Source organism: Caloenas nicobarica, chromosome 1 (assembly GCF_036013445.1).
Source record: "Caloenas nicobarica isolate bCalNic1 chromosome 1, bCalNic1.hap1, whole genome shotgun sequence".
In the NCBI taxonomy this organism is placed as follows: domain Eukaryota; kingdom Metazoa; phylum Chordata; class Aves; order Columbiformes; family Columbidae; genus Caloenas; species Caloenas nicobarica.
Genome location: NC_088245.1, coordinates 66,693,978 through 66,721,159, shown reverse-complemented (window position 1 = coordinate 66,721,159; position 27,182 = coordinate 66,693,978). Strand labels below are relative to the sequence as shown.

Here is a 27,182-nt window from a genome sequence, read left to right as displayed (position 1 = left end):
GTCACAAAATGGTAAAACCCAGGAGGTGATTAAAACCTGTGGATGTCATCAGCGTGAGACCGATCACCAGAAACTTCACCATCTCCAGGATCAGACCAGCCCTCAGTTAAACGTTTGTCGCCACAAAATCGTCTGAAACTGTCAGTCAAAGCCCAGCAAACAGTTCAGCTTTGCTGATAACCTCACTGAGCTGGAAACCTGGCTGAGCTCTCCCAGGCCGGGCTACGGCTTTGTGTGAAAATCATGAGGCGAAAACCACAGAAAAACAAAAACAGGTGAAAGCTGGTCCTGGGCGTCCTGCGGTGCAAAGAACAGCGTGAAACCTGTGAGACAGCTGAAATGTGGTGAGCATCAGGAACAAGCAAAAGGTTTGCACAGCTCCTTGTGCATTAGATGCATTTAGAATAGGCCCCCGACGGGAAAAATACTGTATAGACCTACAATGCTTTTTATTGGGTAGTCGCAGACCGCTGCTGCTGTTGATTTTTAATGCTCAGGGTATTTACCCAAAGCGAGAGGAGCACACTGGGGAAGATGAGCATGCAGACCTCGAGCACCCCTTCGCACACTGCTGAACGCAGAGACAAACCCCGGGGAAAACCAGGTTGGGCTCCTCGGCCCCGACCTCTGCCCACAGAGCAGCCTCTAGCAGGGCCGCAACCACCAGGACTCACTCGGGCCTCACAGCAACCTGAACCGGGCCGGGGAGGGCGGGGAGGATGAGGCGGCCGCCGCCTGCCCGCTCCTCACTGCTGCACCCCCCCACCCTTACAAAACAACGGACCCAACGGTCCGTTGTGGCCGGCGAAACCCTACCCGCCGCCCCGCCCCAGCCCCGCCCCGCCGCGCCGGCCCCTCCTCAGGTGAGGGCGGGCACCGCCCCGCGCCCAGGTCGGAGGCCGGAAGCCCCGAGGCCCTGGCGGCGGCGGGGTCATGGCGGGCGCGGAGCCGCGGCCGTTGCTCCTGCCCCTGCTGCTCCTCCTCGTCTTCCCCACCTCGCCCACCGGCGCGGCCCTGCGGCTGCTGCTGGGCGCCGCGCCGCCCTTCACCTGCTCCCAGCCGGTAAGCGCGGCGGGTTGGGAGCAGCGGGAGCTCGGCGGTCGCCGGCCGGGCGGCAAGCGGCGGAGCCGGGCACGGGGTTGGCGGCGTCCCCGCGGTGCCCGCAGCGGGCCGGGCCCGGCGGCAGGGCTGGGGAAGTGGGGGTTTCCCGCTTCCTATGCTGTGCCGGGGGGGGCCCACGCGTGGCCGGCCCCGCGCGGCCTGGGGCCGGGACAGGGCCGGGGAGCCGGCGGGACAGAGGCGGGGGGCGACCGGGAAGTTGGGGTGAGGGAGCGGCTTCCCTGGTGGAGGAGCTGGGGGGCCGAGGGTCAGCGTAGTCCCGCTCGCCCGGGAAAAGGCTCGACGGGCGCGGTGCCCCCCGCCGGGGCCTGGGACCGTCCCGCTCCTTCCCGGGCAGCAGCGAGGGCTGTGGGGAAAATGCCCCGGAGCCGCCCCGCTCCCAGCCGTGGCGCCGCGTCCACACACGGCCCCGGCGGGCAGAGCCGCTGGCCGGGGCGCTCTCCCTGGCGGGGCGAAGCTGGCGGCGAGCGCCGGTCCGAAGCGGCGTCTGGAAGCGGGGGGAACTGCCCGGGCAAGCAGGAGGTGACGGCGGACGGGACCCCTGCCCGGCTCTCAGATGGCAGCCGGTGCCCTCGGCCTGTCCGGGGCCGGTGTTCCTTACGGCCCTGCTGGTCACCTCATCCTCGCATCCGTGCTGCCTTGCTCAGTTAAGGACTGGTGATTGTTCTTGTACGGGTTTTAGGGGCTTGGTTGTGGTTGGTGTGGACTGTGTGTATCAAAGCAACTGCACATAGCGCACAACTGCATTCGTGTAACGTTAAACCAGAATTATAAGTACGGCAGAATCAGCCTGGCCGTGTGATGGCTGCCAGGAAATGCCTGTCACTGACATCTGTGAGGGGCCATGGCTGGGGCTGAGAGTTGCCAAAACTGCCTGAAATTTACTGAGCAGGATGTGAGTCTTTGCTAATAGCTGAGGTTGCTTAATGTCCTAAATGTTTTAACCTGTTCCTTCCAGCTAGGGGGTTTTTAGGAGGTAGCAGGGCATCTCTGCTGAAGGAGTAGGTAAACAAACATTATATGTACTTGAAGTTTTGAAAAGGCAGGTTTTGGCTGCCTCTTCTCCCTGTGAACCCAGTCAGACAGGGTGCAGATCGAGAGCTGCAGATGTAGTGTCTATATAAAAAGTGAATTAACCAACCTGAGCTAACTTTAGCAGACTGAAGTACAAACTCGTAGCTGGTCTCTCCCTGGGAATTTTGGGGGTTTGTTTCAGTTTTGTTTGGGTTTTTTGTTTTTTTGAGGGAGGGGGGTTTGTTGGGGTTTTTTTTGTCTAAGATAACATGTAAAGAGTGTGTAGAAGGAGGAGATCTGTTTTTACTTTTTAATTCCTATTAATAATAGCAGCACATGCATGAACAGGATAATGGGCAGCTGTCTTCTAAGCAAGAAAGTTTTATATGTCATGATGCATTCTCAGCAGTCTAGCAAAGGCAGTTAAACAGATGTAGCTATAGATGTATGTAAACCAAAATGCGTCCTTTGGGATGAAAGCTTCTATAATCTTTTCCTGCATGCGTTTCCTATCCTTTGTCTATTCTGCCTCCTTTCCTAATGTTTGACTGTATATTTACCCCTGTTTTACCTGATCTCTGCTGCCTTCGCTCCTATTTAAAAATACCCCAAGAAAACAGTCCACCTCTGCAATTTTACTTTAGGTTTGGCATTGTGAAGTTACAAAATGTAAAATCTTAGCAAAGGGGAAAGAGGACATTACAATATTGCTTAGACATCTAACATAACCATGAGTATCCCAAACATTGCTAGTCACACAGAGCTTGAGATCAATATAGCATAGAGTTTCTATGAATCTTTGGATGCTTGGGCTTTGACCGACTTTGTCTTCCTGACTGTACCTCTGTGGTTTTTTTTTTTTTTTGCGAATGTGAACCACAGTAACTCGGTGAGTGTTTCACCAGTACCTCACCAACTTTCACTGAGGAGATGTGTTACTCTGGATGTGCTCATAGATCAGTGAATGTGTAAGCCTGCTACTTTAGCCTTTTCTTTCAATAAGCTGTTTTCTAAGATGCAGGCAGATTTAAAAAAATGAGTTGGCTTAAGCCTGTGAGCAGCCTTTTCAGAAGCAGTTGTGAAGCTGCTGACATATATAGGAAAAAGTATCATCAACTGAAGTTACGACAGTTGAAAACGGTTTTCCCTTCCCTTTCTGGTGGTCACGCTGTTTTCAGAGGATGATTTGGTAACCCTTCCAATGAGTGACTGTTGTGTGGTTCAAAAGAGAAGCTGTTGCTGAGCAGGGTTGGTGAGACCCACTTCCTTTTTCTAACCCACTACACTCGTGCTGCTGTCACTGAGCTTCGGAGTAGCTCACGGTGAGCAGCAGTGGTTTTTTTCAGCATAGCTTTCATGTGGCGGAGGCTGTTTTGGAGACAGAGTGGTGGAGGGAAAATGTCATATCAGTATTGGTAGACACCTGTAAGTTTCGAAAGTAAAACTAAATGCTCGTTAACAGCTTGTCATATTAAAATGCCAACAAATGCACTTAATGGGCCTTATTCACCAGCACTCAATCAAACCTGCTCAGCTAAAAGGCTGAATAGCACAGCTGCAAATCCAGTTCCTTCCAGTAACTATTACTTGAATATGTCATCTGCAGGGAGGCGGGGTTCAGGATGTCTTTTTTTTCCATGCACAGGGGAAAAAACCTCCCACAACTTAAATACCCATCTGGTTGTTCACCATCAAGTGTTTCATCACTGTGTTCAGTCACTGGGCCGTAACTGTTACACGGCATGGCATGCCTCCCTGTCCTGGAGGAATGCAGTGTTTATAACCCGGCCATCTTTAAGGGGCTGGATAGGTCTATGTGGTTTGGTCTTTGAAATCTGTCTTTCTAGCTTGATGGAGATTCACTACAAGTCTCTGGAGAAGAACTGATGTAACATCTCTCATGAAGATGAGCCATGGTGGTACATGTGAGGAAGACTCTTCCTGATCCTCCTTTACAAATGTGTTCATTTTGCCTTCCCTATTGACTGACTTCTCTAATTCCTTTCTGTGACATCTTTTTGCTGTGTCGGATGTTACCATAAACTAGGGGTGTCAGATTCATTTTTGCCTGGGTCCACATCAGCCTCATGGTTGCCTTCAAAGGGCTGGATGTAATTTCAGGATTCGGCCTGTGGGCCTTGTGTTTGCCACATGGTTATATCCATTGTACTTCTTTATCACTGACACTGTCTCATAACACAAAGGACATACTGGTTTTTTCTGCTTGAAAAACAAACATGTATTCACTTTCCCATCTATCATTAAATTGCCTTCTTTCTGCATCAATCTTTCTCTTACTGGACATTTTGGGATTCAGATTGTTCCACCAAAGATGGTATGGTGCGCCACCTAAGTAAAAGACCAAGATGTCCTTTAGGACCAGGCTGAATAATAGTCAGGCCCTCTCACGCAGGCTCACCTTTCCTTCAAACCTCCTTCCCCATAAAGAGTCACTCTTTCTCCATCAATTCTCCCCCTTCATCTATCCCAGTAACGTTCTCCTTATTCCCCCATCGCCAATTCCTTGGACAGCAGCATTATCCTTAATGCTGTTCCCCAGCATGAACATTCTCCTCATTCTTCCATGGTGGAATAAGGAGAATGTTCCTTCAGGGGTGGACATGCCTACTGATACTCTCCTTTTATCACCCCCCCATGAGGAGCATTATCCTTATTTCACTACCACACACACACACATATCTCCCCCCGTAGAAACATTTGCTTTATTTCACCATGACAAATCCTAGCCCACACTTTCCTTCTTACCCCATCTGCTCAAGCCATCCCCCCTTAAAGGGTTATTCCCAACTGGGCAGCCACATTTCATTTGATAAATTAGCCAGATAAATGAACTTTAGCAAGTGGCTGGGACTGTGCCTAACTCCTGCTCATGCCCCAGAGCCTTCCTGTTATTAAATGAAATATTATTAAATGACATTAGCATGTCATTGTGCAAGCACGGCCACCACTGCTGGACCACAGACCTGCCCATATCCATGGAAAACAATGCAGAATTCATGAGTGGGACGCTGGCTGCTGGTTGCAAAATATCTTTTTACAGATACTTTTTAAAAATAACATGTAATTACTAAAGTTCATGTATCTGGCTAATTTATTAAAAAATTAAATGAAATGTTTGCCCGGTTGAGAGTACCCCTTTATGCACACAGCCTCCCCACCCCTCGTAATTCTTGTCTGTCTTGTCTTTCCATGCCCAAGGCAGTTACCAGTGTCCCCATCAGTGTCACCTATTACTCTTCTTACACAGGCTCACTGCTCTCCTGTAGCTGTGGCCGCAGCTCCCACTGTTCCCTGCTCCTGCACTGTAACGCGTGTCACACATGATGCACGCGTGACCAGCGTGCTGGCAGGAACCTGGGGACAAGGAGCTTGGCACTACCGCTGGGTAGAAACAAAGTGCTGGGCCAGATGAAACAAGGTGGGGGGCCAAATTCAGCCTGCAAGGCTGTGTGTTTGACACCTGTGCCCTAAACCATAGTCCCACTTAGTGCTACTAAAATACTTCTGAACTTTTTGGCACAAAAAGAATTAGTGATCAAAACTACCAAAATATGATAAAGAAAACTTTGAAACTGATTTTTGTGAAGAAACTTCAACTTTTGAGTTTGGATTTGATTTTGCTGAGACTTTATATAAGGGCAAGAGAAAAACTTAGAAACTATAGAGAAAAGTGCTTAAAAAGTCAAAACGATTTTGTAGAAGATGGTTGCTTCCTAGCAGCCTTAAACCAATCATCTTTTAGCAGTTATTCCTGTGATGTGTTCATGTCCTGCTGATCTCTGTTTCTTTTAACTAAGGAATAAAGAAAGGGAAACTGTAGTAAACTTCATATTGGCTAGACCTCAGAAGATACACAGAATGGCTCATAGGTGAAAGGGAGATTTTGGAAACCTGGAGCCTTTCCCATTCAGCAGCTGCTCTTTAAAAGAAATCTGGATGCTTGCCCAGCTTGTGGCAGTTTCTTGCTAGTTACCACAGTGTCCTGCTGGGAAATCTTGGCTTCCTATTAATTTAATTGAATTGTCATGGCATGGTGCTGTTAGTCAGATTGCCTTTTATTCATATGATTCTCCATGGCATGTGGTCTGTTCTTTTTTGGTGTCGAAAGCAAGAAAAATCTTGGGGGAAAAAAAAAAAGAGAGTGAAATAAACTGTTGCTTAGCTTTCTGTGAAAATATGGCAAATAAGCATGAAGAGTTGACTGTGCCTGTCATCTTCTGCTGATAATAGTTTCAGGCATCACCTCACAATCATCTTGCTCTCATATTTATGCCTCCCATGTTTGTAGCTGTTCTTGTTGGGCCTGAAAGGCAATAGGAGCCTGGTAAGAAGAGAACATCTCAGTTTAAGCTGCTTCTTCTATAATAATGTGAAGATCATGTTGCCTGGCTGTGGGCTCCATCTTCAGCTTTTCTGCAGAGCTCTTCAGTGTCATTTCTTCTCCTATTTGTCTGCTTGTCTGCTGTGTGCAGACAGACATATGCCTCAGTTCTGTCAACGCTTCTTAAAATGCTGCTGGCTTTATGTGGGCAAGCAGAAGCAACCATCACTGTAATTTTATTTCTGTTGGGCCTTCTAAATTTGTGCTCACTCAAGTAGGGAAACTGGGTTAAGTACTTCTGCTGACCACAGCTTTGTTAATGCACTCTGAGTGACCTGCTGCATCAGATAACATTTTGGATTGTTGGACCTTTACAAAGGAAAATCAGCAAGTATTCACCCTGGTGCTGAGAAGGTAGTCAGTGCAAATCTGGAAGTGGTTGACTTATTTTATTGCAAAACTGACTTGTCTTTGTCTTTAGTTGCTTCCTGGCTTTTGGATGGCATTCTCTGGAGTTACACTTCCCTGGTATTAAAGTATGACCTCAGCTGCAACCCAGTCCAGTTCACATGGGCAGTGTGAAAGAAAAAAAAAGATGGTTTTCATGGTAATGGCTTTCTAGGTATCCTTTGGGGTTGCTGTATCTCTGCTTGCATTGTGGCTTTATGTTCTCCTTTTGTTACTTTTGCTTCCTTATGCCAATAGCAAGGACTTCCTGGCTGGATTAATTGTTCATTTGGGTCTGTTAGGTCATCCCTGTAGCACTTTGGGAACTTGGAAGGGAATGGGAAAACAATTGAGTTGGTGCAGGCTGCCATGTGGTGGGAGAATCCTTCCCCCTCCCTTGTGGTAAAACCTGCTAAATTCTTGTCTAACTGGTGGCAGCTTAAAACACTCCAATGTAGTCAGCTATGCATGAAAAAATGTTACTGGCACAGCAGGTAAACAGGCTAGTGTGTGATAGGAAAAAAACATATGTAGGTAGCCCCTCAAAAATCCTGAGTGGAGTTGAGGAGCAGTGACACACCAGAAAAACTATTGTTGTTTGTCCCAGTAGAAACCAAGTGTTGAAAAGTAAGAGGTATCTTAATTGTCAAGTTTCAGTTCCAAATCCTTACCAATCAATTGATGGTTCCTGATTAAGCTCGTCTTCTCCATGAGGGTCAGAAAGGGCAGAGCCTTGTTGATGCTGAAAACATCATTGCAAACATTTTACCTGGGAAAACAGACCTGGAGGAAGGGAGAATCCATCTATATGCTGTGCTGGTTCAATAATCATATTGATCATAAAACAAAAAAGGGGAAATGCAGCACTTCCTCATTTAACCACATCTTATCTGCTGATAAACAAAAGAAACACCAGTGCTCAAATGAAAGCAGATGTTGCTGCTCTTAAGGCAAATAATGCCTTATAATTTATATAAGAGCTTTATCATGGTGCAATTTACAATAATTACTAATGACTACAACAGCACAAGGACAAAATGACGGAATATTAAGTGATAGTTTTAACGGAAATCATTTAATTACACAGAAAACATGGTTGGTAGCCAATTATTTCTGTTGCCTGTTGTGGGCTCACCCAGGCCAGCAGCTCAACCCCACACAGCCACTGTCTCTCCTCAGTGGGATGGGGAGAGAACTGGAGGGCAAAAGCAAGAAAACCTCTGGATTGAAATAAAGACAGATTAATAGGTAAAGCAAAAGCTGTGCACACAAGCAAAGTGAAATAGGGCATTGATTTCCATTGGCAGGCAGATGTTTAGCCAACCTCAGGAAAGCAGCGCTTCATCCCATGTAACAGATACTTGGGAAGACAAACACTGTAACTCCAAATGTCTCCCCTTTGTCCTTTTCCCCCAGCTTTTATTGCTACTCACAATGTCATATGGTCAGGGCTATATCACTTTAGTCAGTTGGAGTCAGCTGTCCCACTTGTGTCCCCTTCCAAATTGTTGTGAGCCCCCAGCCTACCTGCTTGGGGGTGTGGTATAAGAAGCATAAAAGGCCTTGATGCTGTGTAAGCACTGTTTGGTAATAACTAAAATGTTCCTGTGTTATCAACACTGGTTTGGTCACAAATCCAGAACACTGCACTATACCAGCTGCTGTGAAGAAAATTAACTCCATCCCAGCCAAAACCACTGCACCTGTTTATGCAAAGGGTATTGTCAGGCTAAATAATTTACCTAAGAAAGTCTGATTAAGCATTTTAAGTGTTAGGAGTAATTTTTTTCGTAGCTTAATCTGCTTTTCCATTCTGGTAGTTACAATTTATATGTTTCTGGTTTTTTTAGTGATTGTAGTGTAGCTAGTTTTGGTTTGATTTAATCAGTGTTTGCTTGCTTGCTTACTAGGATTTTTTCCCCATGATCAAAGAATTTAGGTTGAGGATGCTATGTGAGTGTGTTCTGGTGGGAGGGGGAAGAAAACCTGATTTAGGAGGTACAAAGTTGTACTGACAGTTTTATTAACTACACTTGTAACCAGTTTTTCTTCAGTCCAACAGGAACTAAGTACTCAGTGGAGGATTTGTATGTATATTTTTCTGCAATAATTAGGTGCAGTATAATTGTGAAAGCGCAGTTCAGACTAAACTGTATTTATTCAAACGGATAAAGTTAATTCCCCTAATTGTGTCTGGTTTGACCTTTTGAGTACAACAAAAATAGTGAAGAGTACCTCTTGTCATTACTTATTGACATTAAATTCATAGATTTATTTAGCTCTTGGCTATGTTAGAGCTGCTCTGACCCATGCAGGGCACTGCTACACAGCTTTTGGGGCTGCTTATCCCAAGACTGCTGTCTAGCAAGACCCTGTTTGGGTGTTTCCAGACTTGTTAGTGCTTCAGCTTAGCAGTGAGGCTGGGGATCCAGAAGTGAGTTGAAAACTTCAAGAAGATCCAAAAATAAGGGGGAAGGCAGGTTGTTTCTGCAGGTGAGCTGCTAATACCTGGGGCTCAGAGGAGAAAGGAGAACACTCTTTATCCCACTTCCCTCCTCATTTATAAAATAAACTTTGATTAACAGTGAAAAGTAATCAGAATCTTTGTTCTGACTATGGGATGTTGCACCAAAGATTATTTCATTTTGAAAATGCAACATTGCTAGCTGTCTGTTAGGAAGACAATTCTTCACCAAAGTTCAGTTCTCACACAAAGTCTTACATAGATTCATGTACATTTAGAAGTTCAGGCTGGCCGGTTAGGCAGATTCCTTTGTTTGATTGAAATATTTCTTAAGTGATAATGAAGTCGGTCAATATTACTCGAGTGTTGCACTGAATTGTTTTCAATTTATCTGTATCTTGGGTATGTTTTTGGTACTGCTTATTGGGGTGTGGATGTGTTTCTTGTAAAGGGTGTCTGAAGACTGGATTTATGCCTGTGTAATGTGTTGACTTCTGTAGCAAAAGCCTGGAAGAGATTTTCAGGCTTTATTTTATAAACATGGGCACCCTAATGCCAAATCTTCTTGCTTTCCCTCAAGGTTTGTAGGAACGCAGATGCGTTAGCTGACATGTGAGCATTAATGTCGGAAGTATTTTTTCCTGGTCAGTAGAACTCTGCTTATCTTTAAGATTGGCCGTTCAGCACAGCTTGTATGCATATTTATAATCAATAAAAATCTTATTAGTTGATGTGATGTTTTGCTTTCACTAGGACTTCTTCAAAGGCAGGATGTAGTTCTGTCTTGTCACAAGCAGACAAAAGCCAGCAGTGACAGAGCAGTGCCCGCCTTTCTCCTCAGGCCTGGCGGTTTGTTCCAACCTCTCGTGTACAAGCAGGAGCGGAGGTGCAGAAGGTCTGGTTCACAGCTGAGCTCCCTTCTTCCCCTGGAGTTGGGTTCAGGCTGTAGCCAGGTGCCCATATGATCACACACGTGCTTGTGCCAGCACAGGGCAGGCTGCGGTGCTGGGATGGAAGTGAAGGCATTAGGGCTGCACCTCTGGCAGTGAGGCTGTCTAATGCCAACTCAGTGATTGTGAAACTTTAGCTTTCCGTGCCACGCTGGATGGCATGTTCACTATCGACAAGGCACAGTTGGCTTTTTCAAGCATCCACCCCTGAAAATGTAAATAAAACCTTGGATAGCCATGGCTACACAGCTTTAATAAGCTCAGCCCCAAATATACTTGCAGCTGACCTTAACAAGTTGCAGAGAGGTTAAAAACCTGCTGCCTTGCCTCCCCTACCGGAATGAATTATATTGTGGCAACAGTGTGACAATATTCACATTTATATGCCAAGGCATAGGGCACCTAGCCCACATCTTGATTTACTAAATCAGTGAAAACTTCAGACTTCCCTATCACTAGGATTTTGCATCACATTAACCAAGCGAACTTCCGTGCTTTTTCCTGGTGACCGTGGGATCTTCCAGTATAAACAAAACATACATGGGGGAGACCAGGCAGAGCTGACGTAACTCCTGGTGGCTTCTTTATGTTCAGGACATCTTTATCCTTAATATGAAATAATCTAATTCTGACTTTTTTTTTTTCTCTCCTTTATGAGTTGCCTCTCAAATATATTTCTAGAAAGCAGAAGTCACCGTTTCCTGCTTAAAGGCCTGGTACTTCCTACATGTTGTCTTTTCCCTTCCCAGCTTCTTATGAGGCATCAGGAAAAAGACCAGCCATAACTGGTGCAGCCTTTCTGTTCAGGCAATACAGGACTATTCATCACTGTGTGCCACTAGTCGTCAATCCAATTTAAGTTTTTAGAGTGTCATTGTGTGGTGCTTTTGAACCCAAACATCAGATGAAGGGTGGGGGGGGTGCCCTGCAGAAGGCAGCACGTAGCCCAGTGCTTCAGGGGCAAGCCTGGCTGCAGAGAGCTTGTGCTTTCAGTCAGATGGGCTTATACCTTGCAAGCGTTACCAGCAGGATAAGTGCTGGGTAGCAGTAACTTAAAGCATTAGTGTTTAAAAACCATACCCATCTACTTCAGGCAATCTTTCACATCACACTGGTTTCTCTTTTCACAGTCCTGGGTTTTGGAAGGTTTTTACTATCATCATCTTGCATTTTTTCCTCTCTTCTGTTTCTTTCCATTATTGCAACTAGTGCTGCCACATACACAGTTCAGGTGTGCACAGGTTTCATGCCCTGTGTCCTTTGGTTTTCTGATTAACAACTTTGTGCAATTTTTTCTGATTGTTAATTCTTCTAGTTTGTACATGTTGCAGTTCACTGAATTGTTTTCTTCCTGCTCCTCTCCTGCCACCAAGCAGAAGCAAATTACTGTTAATCCAGTTTCTATTCTGAGACTAATATTCTTGTTTCTTTCCCTCCACAGGATTTAAACTGCCATGTAAGAAATAGTAAGTAATTTTATTTCTTTGTGTTTTTTCTCATCGGATCATGCCTTTTTTTTTTTTTTTAACTCAGTTGATACAGTAAGTTCTTCCTGCTGGAATCGGAGAGATGTAAAGTGAAGCACTGCTATCATGCCTTCTTTGGGAGTTTTCAGTTTGATCCATAATCAGCTTCAGCTAAAAGAGGAATGGGAAGTTAAGTCTTTTTCAGGATGGAGTTGAGGGGGCAATTTCCATTTAAAGCTGAGATGGTCAATTTTTAAAGAAATGGGAATTTTAGGACAAGTTTGTTAGTAAATGTTCATTATAAGCTATTATATCCAGGATGAAAAATTAATGTATAAAGTAGAATTTTAAAAGGGGCATAAAGGGGTGCAGCTGAGAGCAATTAATGTGAATTACTTGGCATAAAGTCTAATGAATTAACTCAACGATCCTAAAGGTCTCTTCTAACCTAAATTATTATATTACTCTATGAATTGGAAGAGGAAACTGGAGTTACTGTAAGTCCCACTGAATAAATATATTGAAAATATCAGGTGTAAGGGGTCAAGTTGTACCAATTGCGTGCATCTGAACACTTTAGTATAGTTATGGGTAATGTTCTTTAAAAAAAAAAAAAAAAGGAGAACATTCTGTATTTTTCTGTTTGGTACATGGAGGCATCCGGATGGCATTGCAGAACTCCTTGGCCTTTCTTTGCAGATGTTGTTCTAAGAAGGTTCATTTCTACCTCAGTGTCCAACCCTGTATCGTACTGGCACAAGTTTTTTTTGTAGCCATGCTTGGCATGCAAGATCAGTGAGGTGACTATGCTGAAAATAACTTAGATTTTAAAGGGTTTTTTGGCAGAAGAGGGATTGGGTGGAATTGGATTATATTTCCCATTGAAAGATGGCCATTGGAATACAGCTTGACAACACAGCTAAGCCAAACTGCATCTCCACCATTAAAATGCTGCCTTATTTGAATATTTGGTTTAAATTCTGCTGTATGGTTCTTGTTATGTTTTTCTGCTTTAGGGGAAGGATTTTTTTTTTTTTTTTTTTTTAGTGCTTAGTGTGCTCTTTTCTGAAAGATATTTAATCTTACCAGGTTTTCTATAGATGTTTTTTGATAGAATGAGCATTTGAACATTGTCCAATTACCTCCTAAGCCTAAAACCATGCTATCACAAGAAGGGAGAGTGCCCACTTTCCACTGTTCCCATCACTGAAAGTGTACTTCAGTGAGGGTGTGGGGGGCTGACTCTGCCCTGTATCACAACAAATTGCTGGAGAAAAAGCACTGCTCCTACCCACATCCCTGCTACAGCTTCCCCCAGGGCCATGCTAGCGGTGATAGGCCTGCAGGCTGAGCTGCTTCCCTGAGCAGCCCACCAAGGAAATGGGGAAGTCTTTGTTTGACAGGTCATTTTTATGAACCAAGTCATCCCACAGCCCTATGATAGTTTGAACTTCTGCAAGGGAGTAAGTGGAAAATGTAGCCGAGAGAGCAATCTTCCATTAGGAGTGTAGATTTCTATCACCTGAAACTGGTAGCAAAACATGTTTTGCTTTTGAGGAGTTCAGCCTACAGATTTATTCTCTTGCTCTTCGTTGTTCTCTTTTCAATATTAGCATTTTGGTGTGGATGCAACAAATAGCTAAAGAATATCACACAGTTCTCTCCAAATCCTGTATAATCGTTTTACCTCTTTTTTTCCCCTCTTTTTTGATATATTCAGTAATCACACTAGCCTACTCATATGATTCATAGATTGCATGACAAAGCTCATGTTCAGTATTTTTTCTACTAGTTTTTCAACAGTGCTGTTATAAATAAATAAATACCATTATAAATTCTCATTAGGTAAATATGGCCTACACTATATGTGCTTAGATGTGTATTACAGTGTGTCCAGAAGTGTTTTGTCTGAATAGGTCCAGTATACAAAGTGTCTTAGATTTGTTTTTATTGACAGTTCTGCCTTCCCCTGCCCCCAGGTCTGACAGTTATTTGGGTGCTCTATCATCATTTACTTCTAGATTGTTATTTTTTAGAAAAATGCATTGCATTTGGCCTACGCTCACCCCCACAAAGCTATTTAAAACATTCTAACAGTAGTAATTTCCCACTTGCCACTCCTTGATTTGTCAGCCTAGTTCTTCTTGCATTTGTGCTTCACTGATATTCAGCAGAGCTATTTTTAATATGCTCCGGTAAGTCAAATGTCTTACAAAAGTCTAAGTAGATCATGTCTGTCTAATGCCTGTCATACCTGATTTCATTTTCTGATGAGATTACAGGACCAGTTTTCCCTAACACTGTATTGACTAGCATAATTTTTTTTTTCTGTTCAGAGAGCTCATTAATTTAGGAAAGGCATAACAAGCAGTTGTTCGAAGCTAAATTCAAATGTCCATTCAAATTAGAAATAAGGCAGTTTTTAAACAGGAAGTAACTATTGGAACAATTTCCTTGGGTACCTGACAGACTCGTTATCATCGGAAAGTTGGAAATTAGTACTAGTCTTCTAACTAGTCTTTTTCAGCAGCAAGGTATGAACTTGCTGCAGGAGATCTTGAGTAACCTTACTTGACCTGTTTAACCTGACTGCATTGATTGTGATAATTACTAATGGATTTTAAGGAAAAAAGGAAGTATAAGTTACTAGAATGAGTTCAGAATATTACAGGTAATTTATCAAGTATTTGCTTGCTGAAAACTGCCTTTCTGAACTGTGAAGCAGTCTGTCACCCAGTTTTGCTCTCTGAGTAACCCTGACCCAAAGGGCAGACCATAATTGCAATCAAGCAGAGTTTCCTAAGCCCTGCTCTAAATGGCTGCTTTTGTTTGCTGGGCAGGTACCTGCATGGAGGAGAGCTGGCTGCGGGTTCCCATGTGGACTCCTTCTGCTCCAAGCAGTCTTCATGTCTCTTCTGACGTTTTCCATCAGATGGATGGAAACCTCCTCCCTGTGCTTCGGATAGAATGGAAAGTGGCCACTGATGGTAAGTGGTGGTTGTTTAATGTGCACATGGAGCAGAGGTAATAGGTGTGATCTAGTAAGGATAGAGAGGAGAATTATGACTTCAAGTCTTTTATTGATCTAGTCATGAAAGCAAAGCTTTGAAATTTGGGGGTTTGGCTGCTTCATTTTGTTTGCTTTGAGGGATGTTTTTTCTTGGTGACTGAATCAGGGCTTTGGGTGTGCTGGTATTCAAGAATTTAAAATGTTTCCACTGCTATGGGATAATGACATTTAAAATGGGAAAAGCAGGTAAAAATGGAATGAAGCGATTACACCTTTACCATGGCAATGAGGGGATAAAGGTTTGCACTGCAAGCATTGCCTTTTCAAGGTGTAGTAATGACTGCAGCAGTCTTGTGCAGGGGAATTACATCTGTGAATTGAACAAAGGAGAATTACTTTGAGAGAGCACCAATAGCTTATGTGCTGTTAACCCAGTGCAAGTTCCTCCCATTTGGGCGATCTAGTCTTTGTAACTTAGGTTTCCTATACGCAGATATGTCTTGATAAAGGAATAATTGTCTCCTTGTTGGAGTTTAAATGAGTACCAGTAAGTCAAGTTTTCTCAGTCTCCAGATATCTTGGATTATTTTTTGTTTGTATACGTTTCCCTTGCATACTCTTGTCCCTGGTTTTGCACTGATTCAAGACAGAATTAAACATATTCATTTCTTTCTGCTGCAGGCCCTGTGTCTGAGGACTGTATAGGGTTATTATCTCAGTGCTGTACTAGTGCTACAGTAGTGTAGAAGCAGGTGTGACACAGGTAACCCAGTTGTTTTGTGTAACTATGGTTATAAACTTTCTCATTGGGATTGTACCAAAATAAAAGCATATTTGCTCTGGTGCCCAAACTGCATGAAGCAGCCTTGAGAGGCAGAGCTAAACACAACACTGAACCTATGGAACTGCCAGGATGTCTGGAAGAATGAAGCTGCCTTCTATTCTGCCCCTTCATTTGCACAGATGGAGCTCTTGCCATGCAGGATGACCTTTTAGCTGAAAGTGCTGTTAGTCAGCATTGCATGCTCACTTTTTCATGGCCAGTTATCTTTGTGTTGTGATTCCCCAGTGCTTCAAAGGAGTAAGGTTGTGACAAGATCAGGCACGGTGGTAATCTCTGGGGGGAGGTTGCAACCTCTACATATGCAGATGACAGGAAAAGACATCTCTCTCTGTCCCTGTCCTTGCAGCTAGCATCCGCTATCTCCGAGGGGCAGAGCTGGCTGTGATGCAAGTGAGCAGCAATCAACAGATCTGTGCCCAGTTTGACTTTCAGAACAACTTGACGCTTCAGGTCCGTCCAGATGGAGGCCGGGTGAGTGCAAAGGGCTCTAAACTATTTTTTCTAGTCCATGGGATTGTTTCTGCTTTCACTGTCATACAGCAAGGTTATTGATTAAAAAGTACAGCCTGTTAGAAAAGTCGATGAAACAATCAAGATACTTGGCTTCAGACCTGATGTCATTTCCAATTTGTTTTACACTTGTGTGTAACTGTGTACAAGCTGCTTACTTATCTTCGTTTCTTCTCTTTCACTCTTCCCATCCTTCAGGTTTTACAAATTGTTGCTCCCAGTGCCGAACACATGTCATCGTTCTGGATGTTACTTAAAGCAAATAATTGTAGAAGTTTTTGCATTCTGCTTGACAGCCATGGCATTTATAGCCTTCTTTTTGACTCAAAAGATAGCCTTCCTTTTACTTCCACTTCTTTCTTGTACTCTCTTGCTGTGGAGGAAAGCACCAGCTTTGGCGGTGGTCCTTCATCTTGCACTCAGTCTAGGAAACTCGTCAGAAAAATGCTAAGCATCCACAGCGCCCTTTATGAACAACAGGAATCTGGCATTTGTTCCTTACCATGCAGAACTGGGCCATAGTTGGCTGACCATCTGGAGCCAGTGCCTCTTCCAGAATTTGTACAGCATTGCTGATATGTGGAAAACAGTATAGATTTTAAAATATATGGAGCGGCCAGGTACAGAACTATGTATGTCGAAGTGCAATTCTAAATGCTTAGCACTTGCACAGCACTGCAAGATTCATACTAGACTAGAATTTCAGTCTCAAAACTGCATATTTTAGCCTTATCTCCTTTCAGTTCAGAATGTAATTATGTGGAAACTCCACATGGTTGTTTGGCATGAGACTGTATCAGTTCAGAGATCCCAAGAAATAACTGTACTTCACTCATTCCAAACATTAGGTACATTTAGTACACGTGAGTTCCTTTCTTTTTTTTGTTTTAATAGTCAAGCTTCAGAAAAAGGGTTATGCAAGACAGGGGAACACAGTGGAACAGGACCAAGTCAGCCATTAATTTCAGTGTGTTTACAGGACAACATTCTAGTTTTAAGTTCTTGTGAATATGTTTTGTTTTCAGTGGAATTTCACTTTTGACCGTTTTGAAGTGGAACCTGGCCAGACTTATCAAGTGACTGTCTACCACCTGCCCAAACTCGGTGTACCTGGAGACTACAATTGCAAGTCCACATCTCTCACAATGCCTGGTAGGAGATGCTCTAGTTAGGCCTTGAGCTTAGGACTGAGATGTTTTGTAGACCTGTTGTTGGGTTTCTGGGGTTTTTGTTTGGGTTTGCTTGTTTGGTTTGAGGTATTTTTGTTGGTTTTGTCTGTTTGGGTTCATGTATGTGTGTGTGTTGATTTTTTTTTATTTTTTATTTTTTATTTTATTTGTTTGGTTTGGTTTTTTTCCCAGAACAAATCCATGAAATGTGAGAAAGCTTGGCAATACGATGATAGTATTATAAAAAACTGTTGCCCTTTCTCAATATTACTGTTGAGAAAGTCCATGGTGCTAGCCTTATCTACAGTAGCCCTGTGGTATATATCCAAAGTGCACATATCATTTGTGCTACAAGTCACTATCCTTGTTTCTGGGATCCTGCATCCAGTAGTTTGCCAAATCTCTGCTTGTAATAAGGTACAGGTTAAGGGACTGTTTTGTGAAGGGCAGACTCTTTGCTTCTGGTTGACTGCAGTTCCTACATGGAAGATATTGGTATAAAAAAATTTAAATGCTCTCCAGAAAGCCAGACAAAGTCTTGGACTTAGGCCTTTGATTTCTGAGAAATTGCATTTGTAGCTTGTCAAGAATTCTGCTACAGCTGTGGCTAAAGAGAAATTCATAATTAAACCTGAAAACTAGTGTCAGTGCCCCTCTGAGGGGCTGTTTGAAACTGAGTTATGTTTTGTGGATTTTGTTGCTGACGTGTTCATCACTGGAGCAGACACAAAGGTATTTCATATCCATGAGTGGGAATGTAGAGTAACCTTTCATGCTCTTTGCAGACTATCGCTGCAGCTTTTACTTAATTTTAAATCTTTCAAAGTTGTTCCTCTGCTTGTGGAAGCTGGAAGTACGGGATGGTATTTTCAAATCAGGAGTAAAGTTTGGCTTCTAATATTAAATTTAGACAGGTGAAGTTTGATTTCAAAGGCACAGTTAGGCATAATTCACCAAGAAACTTGATAGAGCTGAGTGCCTGACCTTTTCTTGTGTGTATGAAAATTTTCATATAATTAAAAAGAACTTTTGTTGTTTTCCCTGAAGATGCTGACCATATGCACTGCCCGCTGGCTGCACTGACTGGTTTATAAATATTTGGCACTCAATAGAGCTCGAAAACTGGTTCATAATTTTCTTAACTTGCTTACAGTTGTCAACCTGACTTCGTAGCTATAAAATGGCAAAGTATGTGGTTTTTCAGTCAATGTGAGCTGGAAAAGGGGAGGGAGGCACTTGGTTTTCAGCCCTCTTATCTTTTCTTATACCTGGTCATACTGAGAAATTTCTGGCTTTTATTCTCCACTGTTCTTCAGAAACCTAGTGCACTGTGTCAGACTCAGCAGTTGCAGGGAGCTTTGTTAATTAGAGCTCACATGTGAATTCCAGGGACACTGTATATTTTGCAACTTTGAAAGTCAGAAATTTGTAAGATACGCAGTGTTTCCTTTCAGCTGTTTAAGCAGTGAGTTGTTCCTTTTCCTTTGTGTCCAAACCCTAGAGGAGAGACTTAATGTACGCTGAGACTTGTAAATACCACATTACTAAATGATGAATATGTAACTCTAGATTTGACTCTGAAGAAAGTCCCAAAGAGCAGCGCCAATCTGCTAAATGAAGCAAGGAGAATTATAAATGTGGAAGAGTGTTTTGGGATGAAGAAAGATTCCAGCCTCCTAGTTTTCCTGGGGCAGAATGATTTTGGAGGAATCTACTGCTGTGGCACTCTCAAAGTCCAGAGATCAATATGAAGTTTTAATTCTACTATGACCCTATCTGCACAAATATTACATTAGCAAAAGTTGTCATATATTACTATTATAATAGTATTCTATGGTTTTAGTCTTATTAAATATTTCTGTTCTGGGGAGAAAAAAAAAAAAACACTTCCATAAAATCAGCAAAGGAGCTATTTTTGCATTGGAAGCCAATACTATTCTGCTGCAGAATTTTTCTACTGCTTTGGAACAAAAGTTTCTGATCATCAAGGAGGGCTTAGCTAGGTGTCTGGCTTCTGATAAGAAAATGGGTGTTTTTCTTAAATGGAAGTACAATGTTTGACTAGTCACTGATGGTCTTTCTTGCAGACTGCAAGGACTCTCTAATGAAAAGAACCGTCCCATGTATAAAGACAGGTAAAAAATTTTGTTCAAGTTATGTAGACATGGGTGCCCTGTTGAAATATTTCTGACAGTTGAGAAACTTGGGAATATCTGCACTACTTACAGGCAGTTTGTGGGAGCCCAGGATCCAAGGTAAAATTCTAGATGATACAACTCTACTTGTGAGCTTTAATCCATGGATGGAGTCAGCCCGATACCAAATTCATGTGGCCAGTTTCCTGAATGAGAAGAAGTGTAAAATGATCACACGTGATTTCACTGAGGTAATTGCCTTCATAAATTATATTATCTGTGGTGATTTAGACAAAGATTTCTTTAACGGTTGCTAAACAGGGAGATGGAGCCATGCTGTAGGAGATGTAACAAATGCACTTGTACAGCAATTTTCAAGGAATTATTTTCAAAGATTTTTAATTACCTTTGGAAAAGGGAACTTTATTTCAGGAATTTGGCTGATAAAAGATCAAAAAGAGGTTTTATAGTGCACCGAGCAGTCTGTAAACGTCTGCAGGGAAAACCAAAACTTGGTATTTGGTGCAGAGTTTCAATAAGTCATTGAAGTAGTTTATCAAATGTGATAGTTTGGGGTGTTAATTAAATTTTTTAAATAAAGAATTAGTGGGTTTGTAACAATGTTTCAATCCCATTGAGAATCAGTTCCTGTAAGTCATGCAGCCTATATTGTTGAGAAGCTCAAAGTAGATCCAGAGCATCTTGTGCAATAAGAAATGTTCCCCTTCAGGCATCTAAGGGAGGAGAAATGCTGAATATTTGATACCAGTATCCACCCTTCCTTGGGGGAGGGCAGATATATTGGCATTCAGTTTGCTCAGTCTTTCCATTCCTTCCACACTCAAAACCATTAGTACTGCATGCAGTAGTGTGTGTTATTACTGACACAGCTGTGTGCGTATTTCCCTGGCAGAGGGGAATGTGTCTCATTTTGGAGTATGTATTTGCTAATCATTATGAAGAATATATTTAGATTATCGTTATACCGATTGTATACAACAGGTAACAAGGACAACTTATGTGTCTGTTCTAGTGTCAGAAGCAGCAGTGTTGACAGCTTTTTTTAATTAAACTAGGAAGCTTGTTAATGTTTACACATTAAATCACTGAATCACTGAAGACATTTACATTGTTAAGAAACTTTAAGTTAACATGTGAAGTTACACAATGTACATCCTTAATTGTTTCCTGTTAGCTGTGCAACATTAGCCTGCTGTCTTGATTGTATTACCGTATCTGTCACACAGGACTCCTGCAGTGATGGTGGCCAGAACATTTATCCATTTTGTTCTCTGTGGGCTTCTTGTTAAAAAAAAAAAAAAAAAAAAAAATCTGCTTCTTTGGACCACTCCATATTATCATGTCAACCCCTTGTCTTTTTTCCTGCTTTCATGCAATTTTCTTCCTTCCCTTTTAACTCTCATCTGGTTTCTGCAGGGTGGACTGCAACAGCAAGTGAATGTCACAATCAAAATAGAGAAGAACATAAGAGCTTGCTGCAACTACAGAATACAGGTAGGATCTCACTGTTGTCCCTGTGTCCTTCCTTCACCAACAAGGCAAGGAGCAGCTTAGGAGTGTTATGGGTTTTTGCAGTGTTTTGTTCTGCGACTGGCTAATCGCTAGTCACCCGTGTCAGGGAAATAATGATTATGGCTGCAAGAAGATCTCTTTTATACAGATATTCTCTGTAGACAGTGGCTTTTCCTTAGCACAGGGTTGCCAAGTCAGACTATGGAGTGGGAATGGGAGGTGTGCAACCTCAAGAGCTCACTGCCTTCTTAATGTACACTGCAAGAATTCTTGATAAATCTTGTTTTCTGAAGATAAATGGGAATTCTGTGTCCCTGTGCTAAAATACAGGGAATGCAGAGGCAAGGGGAAGGTAAAGTGGAGAAAAAAAATGGTTTTAAGAGTAGCTTCTGTTTTCTGAATTTATTTCAACTGCAGATTCAGCCATTCTTTGCGAACTGTGGCACAGACTGTCTGAGACACTCTGCTTTCATCCCATGTTCACCAGCTCCAAGTGAGAACTGCTTTTCTGTAAATTAGATCCCCATTGTCTTACAGGTGAGAGCTGAATTTTTAATGTTACTCTTGTCTTTTGCAGGTACAGACCCATCAGGTAAGAAGTTCTTCCAATAGCCTGAAACTTTCTTTGCTGCTTTTTTCCTGTCCTATAGAATAACAAATGATCCTCTCTGGGAATGACCCGATGGGCAGGAAATGTCCTCTTATAAGACTGAATTCAGAATGAATTGTGGTAAGAGTTACTTCACCATGATTTAATGAGGCAAGTATTTGTATGCAGTGTGAGCCTTAAAGAGCAATTTTTTTGGAGATACTTCACTTGCATAAAATTCTTTGAGAAACAGTTTTGACAAGAAGAGTCTTAATATAAAATACTTTCTGTCACTTTGCTCAGTGTTAAAAAATTTGCATAATATAAAGCAGCTTTTGGAGATAATAGCTTGCATATATTCATTTTTATGAATGTCAAGATAAATCATGTGCATAATGATTTGACATCTTCTTTTGGCTTCAACAACACCTGTAAGGAGCTAGTTTGCCCAAGATTTAAAAAGAAAAAAATACCTGTAGATTGAAAAAGATACATCACTCAAAATGGTGATTTTTTTTTAATTTATTTTTTTTTAAGACGGATTACATGAACAGACAGGCCATGGGTGGCATGCCTGTCAAAACTAGATAAACATTGATGTTTAGAGGAAGGTTATTGATCTGTGTTTGCAGTGTGCTGCACATATGGTTCTTTGTTGGAGCAAATTTATGGTATAGAGCATCATCATGAAAGCAGGAATTTGTTTTGAGAAATGACTGGTATGTTGTAAGGAGGAAGTGCTGAACTGTCTGTGGTTTTGGACAGAGCCAGGGTCCTTCTCCCTTGGCCCCTGCTGCTCAAGAAACTCCTGTTCTTTGGTGAAACTCTTATTTGTGTAAAGCAATGTCTGAGCGCTATTTTTGTACTGCAGGTGATATGATTATATGGCTCTACTGGTGTATCACTGGGATCTGTGTGTTACTGGTGGGATCAGTCATAGCATGTGTGATTTGTATGACCAAAAAACGAGCGGGTAAGACTCATACCAGCTAGGAAGAAAAGACTCCTTGCTAAAACTATATTTTTTTTTCCTACTTCTGTACCTATTCCTATTGCTGTTTTCTTCCTTGCTGTTCTGATATCTTGCCACCGAGATAATGCCTGTATAAACACCTTCTTCTGTTTTACATCATGAGACTTGTAACATCCTAATACCATCAATCTACTTAAGTGAAGCTTTATGCTGTCTGATACTCTGTTTTCATAGTGCTTCAGAGCTCATGAGGGGAAAAAGGAACTTCATAGTTCAGCCCTTTGTTTCCTGCAGATTGCTACAGATATCTTTTCCATTTCTTTTTCTCCTGCATTACATAAGAGCTTTGCAGGACAGGAGCTTCCTGTTTGTCCACACTGTAGTCTTTCCCGTGTCCCCCAAAGTCTCTACAAAAATCATTTTTATACTATTTGGAGCTAGATAATGTTTTTTTTAATTAAGACAAAAGAAAAACAGAACAGAGGCTGACATCAAGCTGGTTGGAAAACTGGATACTTTAGGACTTTTGTGCTGCAACCATGAGGCAGTTATTACAAGAAAACTGTTCAACTCGCTTGGTGGGGGCTTTTTTGTTTGTGGTCTTGGTTGGTTTGTTTTTACCTGAGAGGAGCAATTGGAAATTTTTTGGAAAATTTCTTAACATCAAACTTATCTATAAAGTGTAGCTAGAGATATTGTAGTTGCCTCTTTAGAGAAAGCTATCTTTTAAAAAAGCCTCTTCTCCTTCAGGAGAGGTTGTAGAATGATTGGAGGTTCTATACTTCTTGAGGCTGATCAGATCTGGGGAAGATGAAGAAAATCGGTTTTGAGTGCATTCCTTCTCCTCTCAAAGGAAAGATGTGGCAAAGTACATGGCAAAATTGGCTGTAGAAGAGCCTTTATTCATGTAGGGTTGTTTTAATTAGGCTTCTCCCTCCCCATGGTTTTAGCCCTGCACAGTTAAAGATTTTTTTTTAACCTAGTCTTTGGAAGGTGATGTCATTTTTAAGGGTTTAATCTTATTTTGTGTTTTCAGAACTGACAGTGACTTTGTCTCTCTTCCAGGACACCGACGAGGGAAATGCAGCCACAATGACTTACAAACCGGTAAGATGTCCTGCCTCTGTTTTATCAAGCACATGTAATGCATTCTGGAAGTCTCACAGAATTGTCCAGAAGGTGCTCTCACAGGCTCTACTTCTCTGTAGGTGCTTCTCAAAGTTTTTTTAATATCCAACAGCCTTGGACAGAGAAGACACAGGTTGATATGCCACATTTGGGAGATGGGAGATGATTGCATTGTAAAGTGGTGAGGCTTTTGGCCCAGCCAAGGCTGTACTGGCAAAAGAACCTTTGCTAATCATTCAAGCCATAGCAATAGGAGATTGTTGTGGGTGCACTCAGCTCTCCAGCAAGAGAATATAGCTGCATGTGCAAGCCTATTGAAGCTGCTGTATTATTTTTGTGTGGTGAAATTTCATGAACCATCCAGGCATTATTATAAATCACAGCTCCACTGTCTGGTCTTTCATATTAAATTTAGACAATGAGATGTTGCCATAATAGCTTCAAAACTGGGAGATTAACCTCTTGTTAATATTCTCCTGTGTTGATTGCTGCTGACTTGCACCATTACAATTTTGGGAATGTGACTGGGATGAATATTTTTCTGTCTTTCAGCAGCACCATATATCGACCTTCCTCTCCCACCCTTGAAGCCCCGAAAGGTTTGGATTGTGTACTCTGCTGATCACCTGCTGTACGTGGATGTGGTGCTGAAGTTTGCTGAATTTCTGATGACAGTTTGTGGTACTGCTGTAGCCTTAGATCTGCTAGAAGATCAAAACATCTCAGAGTTAGGGCCATTACCCTGGCTTACTCGACAGAAGAAGGAAATGGAAGACCTGTCATCAAAGATCATCATCTTATGTTCACGGGGCACCCAGTCCAAATGGCAGGCCATGCTTGGGAGTGAGCCTGTGTGTCTCAAGCAAGATCAGCAAAAGCCAATGGGAGACCTGTTCACCCCAGCCTTGAATTTGATCCTGCCGGATTTCAAGAAGCCAGCCTGTTTTGGAATGTACATAGTCTGCTATTTTGAGGGGATTAGTAGTGAGAGAGATATACCTGACCTGTTCAATGTCACATCCAGGTACCAGCTGATGGACAAGTTTGAGGATATTTATTTTCGGATCCAGGACTTGGAGAAGTTTGAACCTGGGCGCATCCATCGAATCCAGGAAATCACAGCTGAAAATTACATCGATACCCCTAGCGGGAAGAAGTTGAAAGAGGCAGTACAGAAGTTCAAGAACTGGCAGATGGAGCACCCAGACTGGTTTGAGAGTGAAACCATCTGCGTGGATAATGATGAAGAGTTGCAGTCGCTAAGCAAAGAGAGCCAGGTGGATTCATTGCTAAGTGAACCAGGTGGAATTGTGAAACACCAGCTTCACCTACGGGAGCCTGACCCGAACTGCTGTTGTGTCGTCAACCTCCACATGCGTGAAGGTGAAAGTAGAGGCTGTAAACTCCAACCTCAGCTTAATCCATGTGGGGATCCAACTTCTCAGACTATGATCCTTACTATGGATGAGACTCCTCTAGTTCAGGTGGTGGAGCCAGTCTCTTCTATGGAAGATGGAAATATACTTGGTCATCATGTGCTGAGTAATGAGGATTATATGGTAGGAGTTCCTCTTCTGGAGACAAGCTTTCCAATGAGGAATGACATCATCCTCCATGATGACTCTGAAGTTTCAGCAAAAGATGACCAGAGTCCTGCAAACCTCTCAGGTGAACTCAGACACCATCTGAATGGACTCATGTACTCTCTTTATCAGCAGAGTGTCATTCCTTCAGAGCCATCTCTCTGCCAAGAGGAGGCCAACAAGCAACACCAGTTGGTCTTTGATGACCAAAGCAAAGACCAAAGACAGTCAGTGCAGTCAGACCAAGGCTACATCTCTAGATGTTCTCCTCTGCCTCCTGATGACCTTGTGGAGGAGGAGGAGGAAGAAGAGGAAGAGGAAGATCAGGAAGGACAGGCAGTCTTCCATGAACTTTCTCCAGAGGTCTTGGACAGTCTAAAGAGCCTCCAGCAGCAGCTATTTCTCCAGGACATTCAGCGAAGCTCTGACTGGGGGTATCCAGCTGAGGTGATGGACATTGGCCAACCTTTGGAGGACTGTTAGGCTCTATCTGGGACCTGCTCCATTTGAAACACAGGGATGGAAGATGGTATCACACACGGTGCTGAAACTGCATTTCCAACACCATCCTCGTCCTTGTATTGTAAATGACTTACTGGTGGGATCTTCCTGTCTGCTGCTAGGAGGCAGGGTTGCCCCGCTGACTGGTAATGTTGCTTCCAATCTCTGTGGAGAGAAGCAACAAATATCAGCCTCCCCTGTGAAAGAACAGGCAGTAGTTCTGTTCCTTGGGGAAATGTATCATATTGCGTCCTCGCTGACAGATGGCAGAAAAACTGATGTGGCTCTTCCACTTGTGCCTTCAAAATGCTGGTTCTATTGCACTGGATAAAAGTCATGGCCAGGGTTCGTTTGTAAAATAGATTTAGACAACATGGCAAAATTGGCATTGCCATTTTTAGTATTTTGTTGTAAATGCTATGTTAGATATGTGTGCCTTAAACTTCAGCTATATTATGGTTGTCTCTACCTGGTTGATACATGTATCTGTAGATTTTTTTTCTTTTGCCATTCATTCATTCATTGGCCATTCAGAAATCAAGTGGAATAACTTAGCAGTTGAGTGGGATAAACTTCTAATTAGGGGGCGTCTTCATAAGTCTCCCTGCCTCGCTACTAGGAGGTATGTGCTTGAAAACCAGCAATAGGAGGAAGTGGCAGGGGAAGGGATAAAGGACCAAAAAATGGGATTTGAGCTTATTATACAATTATAAGAATCTGGGATTGAATACAGAATTACTGAGTCAGAGGAGTCTGGTGTATTCTATAACATGTTACTGTTTGCTTTTGGGCATCTTAGCATCAAGAAGACTTGGACTGAAGATCTAGGTAGTGTCACACAATTATGGAAATGAAAGACTATTTTGGAGGGGAAAAAAGTGTAGCTTCAGCAGGTGCCATTTTAGAGTGAAGATTATAACTGAGTTGGGGAGGCTGAGCTGAAATGAGTGTAAGATGTACTTACGTGGGTATAAACTCAAGCACAGGTAGTCCAGACTAACCATTGTGAAAGACCGAATAGACTAAGGGGTTCATCTTCCAGGAGCAGTAATGGAAACTGTATCAATTCCAGTGTTTTTAAAAGATTAGGCTTGATGCACTAGAACAGATTGTTCACTGCAAGTGATTGCATGTTGGCCCATGTGGCTCTAACGGGGTAGCGGACTAGTCAAGGCTGGTATTTATCCCATTTATCACGGTTTCTGCAGTCCAGCCCGCTGGGTAACAGCTTGTGAGATGTAAATACATCCAGGCCTTCCTCCTTTGTCCAGACAAGCTGGTCATCTTCCTGTCCTTCTAAGTTTACTTGTCAAAAAAATGTTAAGAGAATTTTACTTCAACTTTTTAAAAATGTGATATCTCAGAAGATAATCTGCTCTTTTGACTTGCAACCAATATTGTATTA

The 27,182-nt window shown here is 42.7% G+C and overlaps 1 protein-coding gene across 4 annotated transcripts; it reads left to right on the top strand.

Annotated features, from left to right (window-relative positions):
* The first annotated feature begins 882 nt into the window (after window positions 1–882).
* Window positions 883–27,182, top strand: IL17RA (interleukin 17 receptor A). Of its 4 annotated transcripts, none has more exons than XM_065626930.1 (13): window positions 883–1,062; window positions 11,778–11,802; window positions 14,643–14,789; window positions 16,003–16,127; window positions 17,192–17,318; window positions 19,423–19,470; window positions 19,564–19,721; window positions 20,908–20,985; window positions 21,421–21,496; window positions 21,581–21,595; window positions 22,464–22,565; window positions 23,631–23,672; window positions 24,249–27,182. In XM_065626930.1, exons 1-13 carry the CDS (start codon window positions 934–936, stop codon window positions 25,757–25,759), a joined length of 2,583 nt encoding a protein of 860 aa, XP_065483002.1. In that variant the 5' UTR covers window positions 883–933; the 3' UTR covers window positions 25,760–27,182. The 4 variants fall into 4 exon arrangements, with proteins under 4 accessions (XP_065483002.1, XP_065483001.1, XP_065483004.1 ...); XM_065626929.1 differs by having other exon boundaries at window positions 24,246–27,182; XM_065626932.1 differs by lacking the exon at window positions 22,464–22,565.

Bases quoted from the DNA above. Each gene is read 5' to 3' on its own strand.
- IL17RA (XM_065626929.1), top strand. From the start codon at position 934: ATGGCGGGCGCGGAGCCGCGGCCGTTGCTCCTGCCCCTGCTGCTCCTC. The intron at 19,722-20,907 runs GTAATTGCCTTC...TGGTTTCTGCAG, and splicing joins TCACACGTGATTTCACTGAG to GGTGGACTGCAACAGCAAGT. The intron at 20,986-21,420 runs GTAGGATCTCAC...TTTCAACTGCAG, and splicing joins GCTGCAACTACAGAATACAG to ATTCAGCCATTCTTTGCGAA.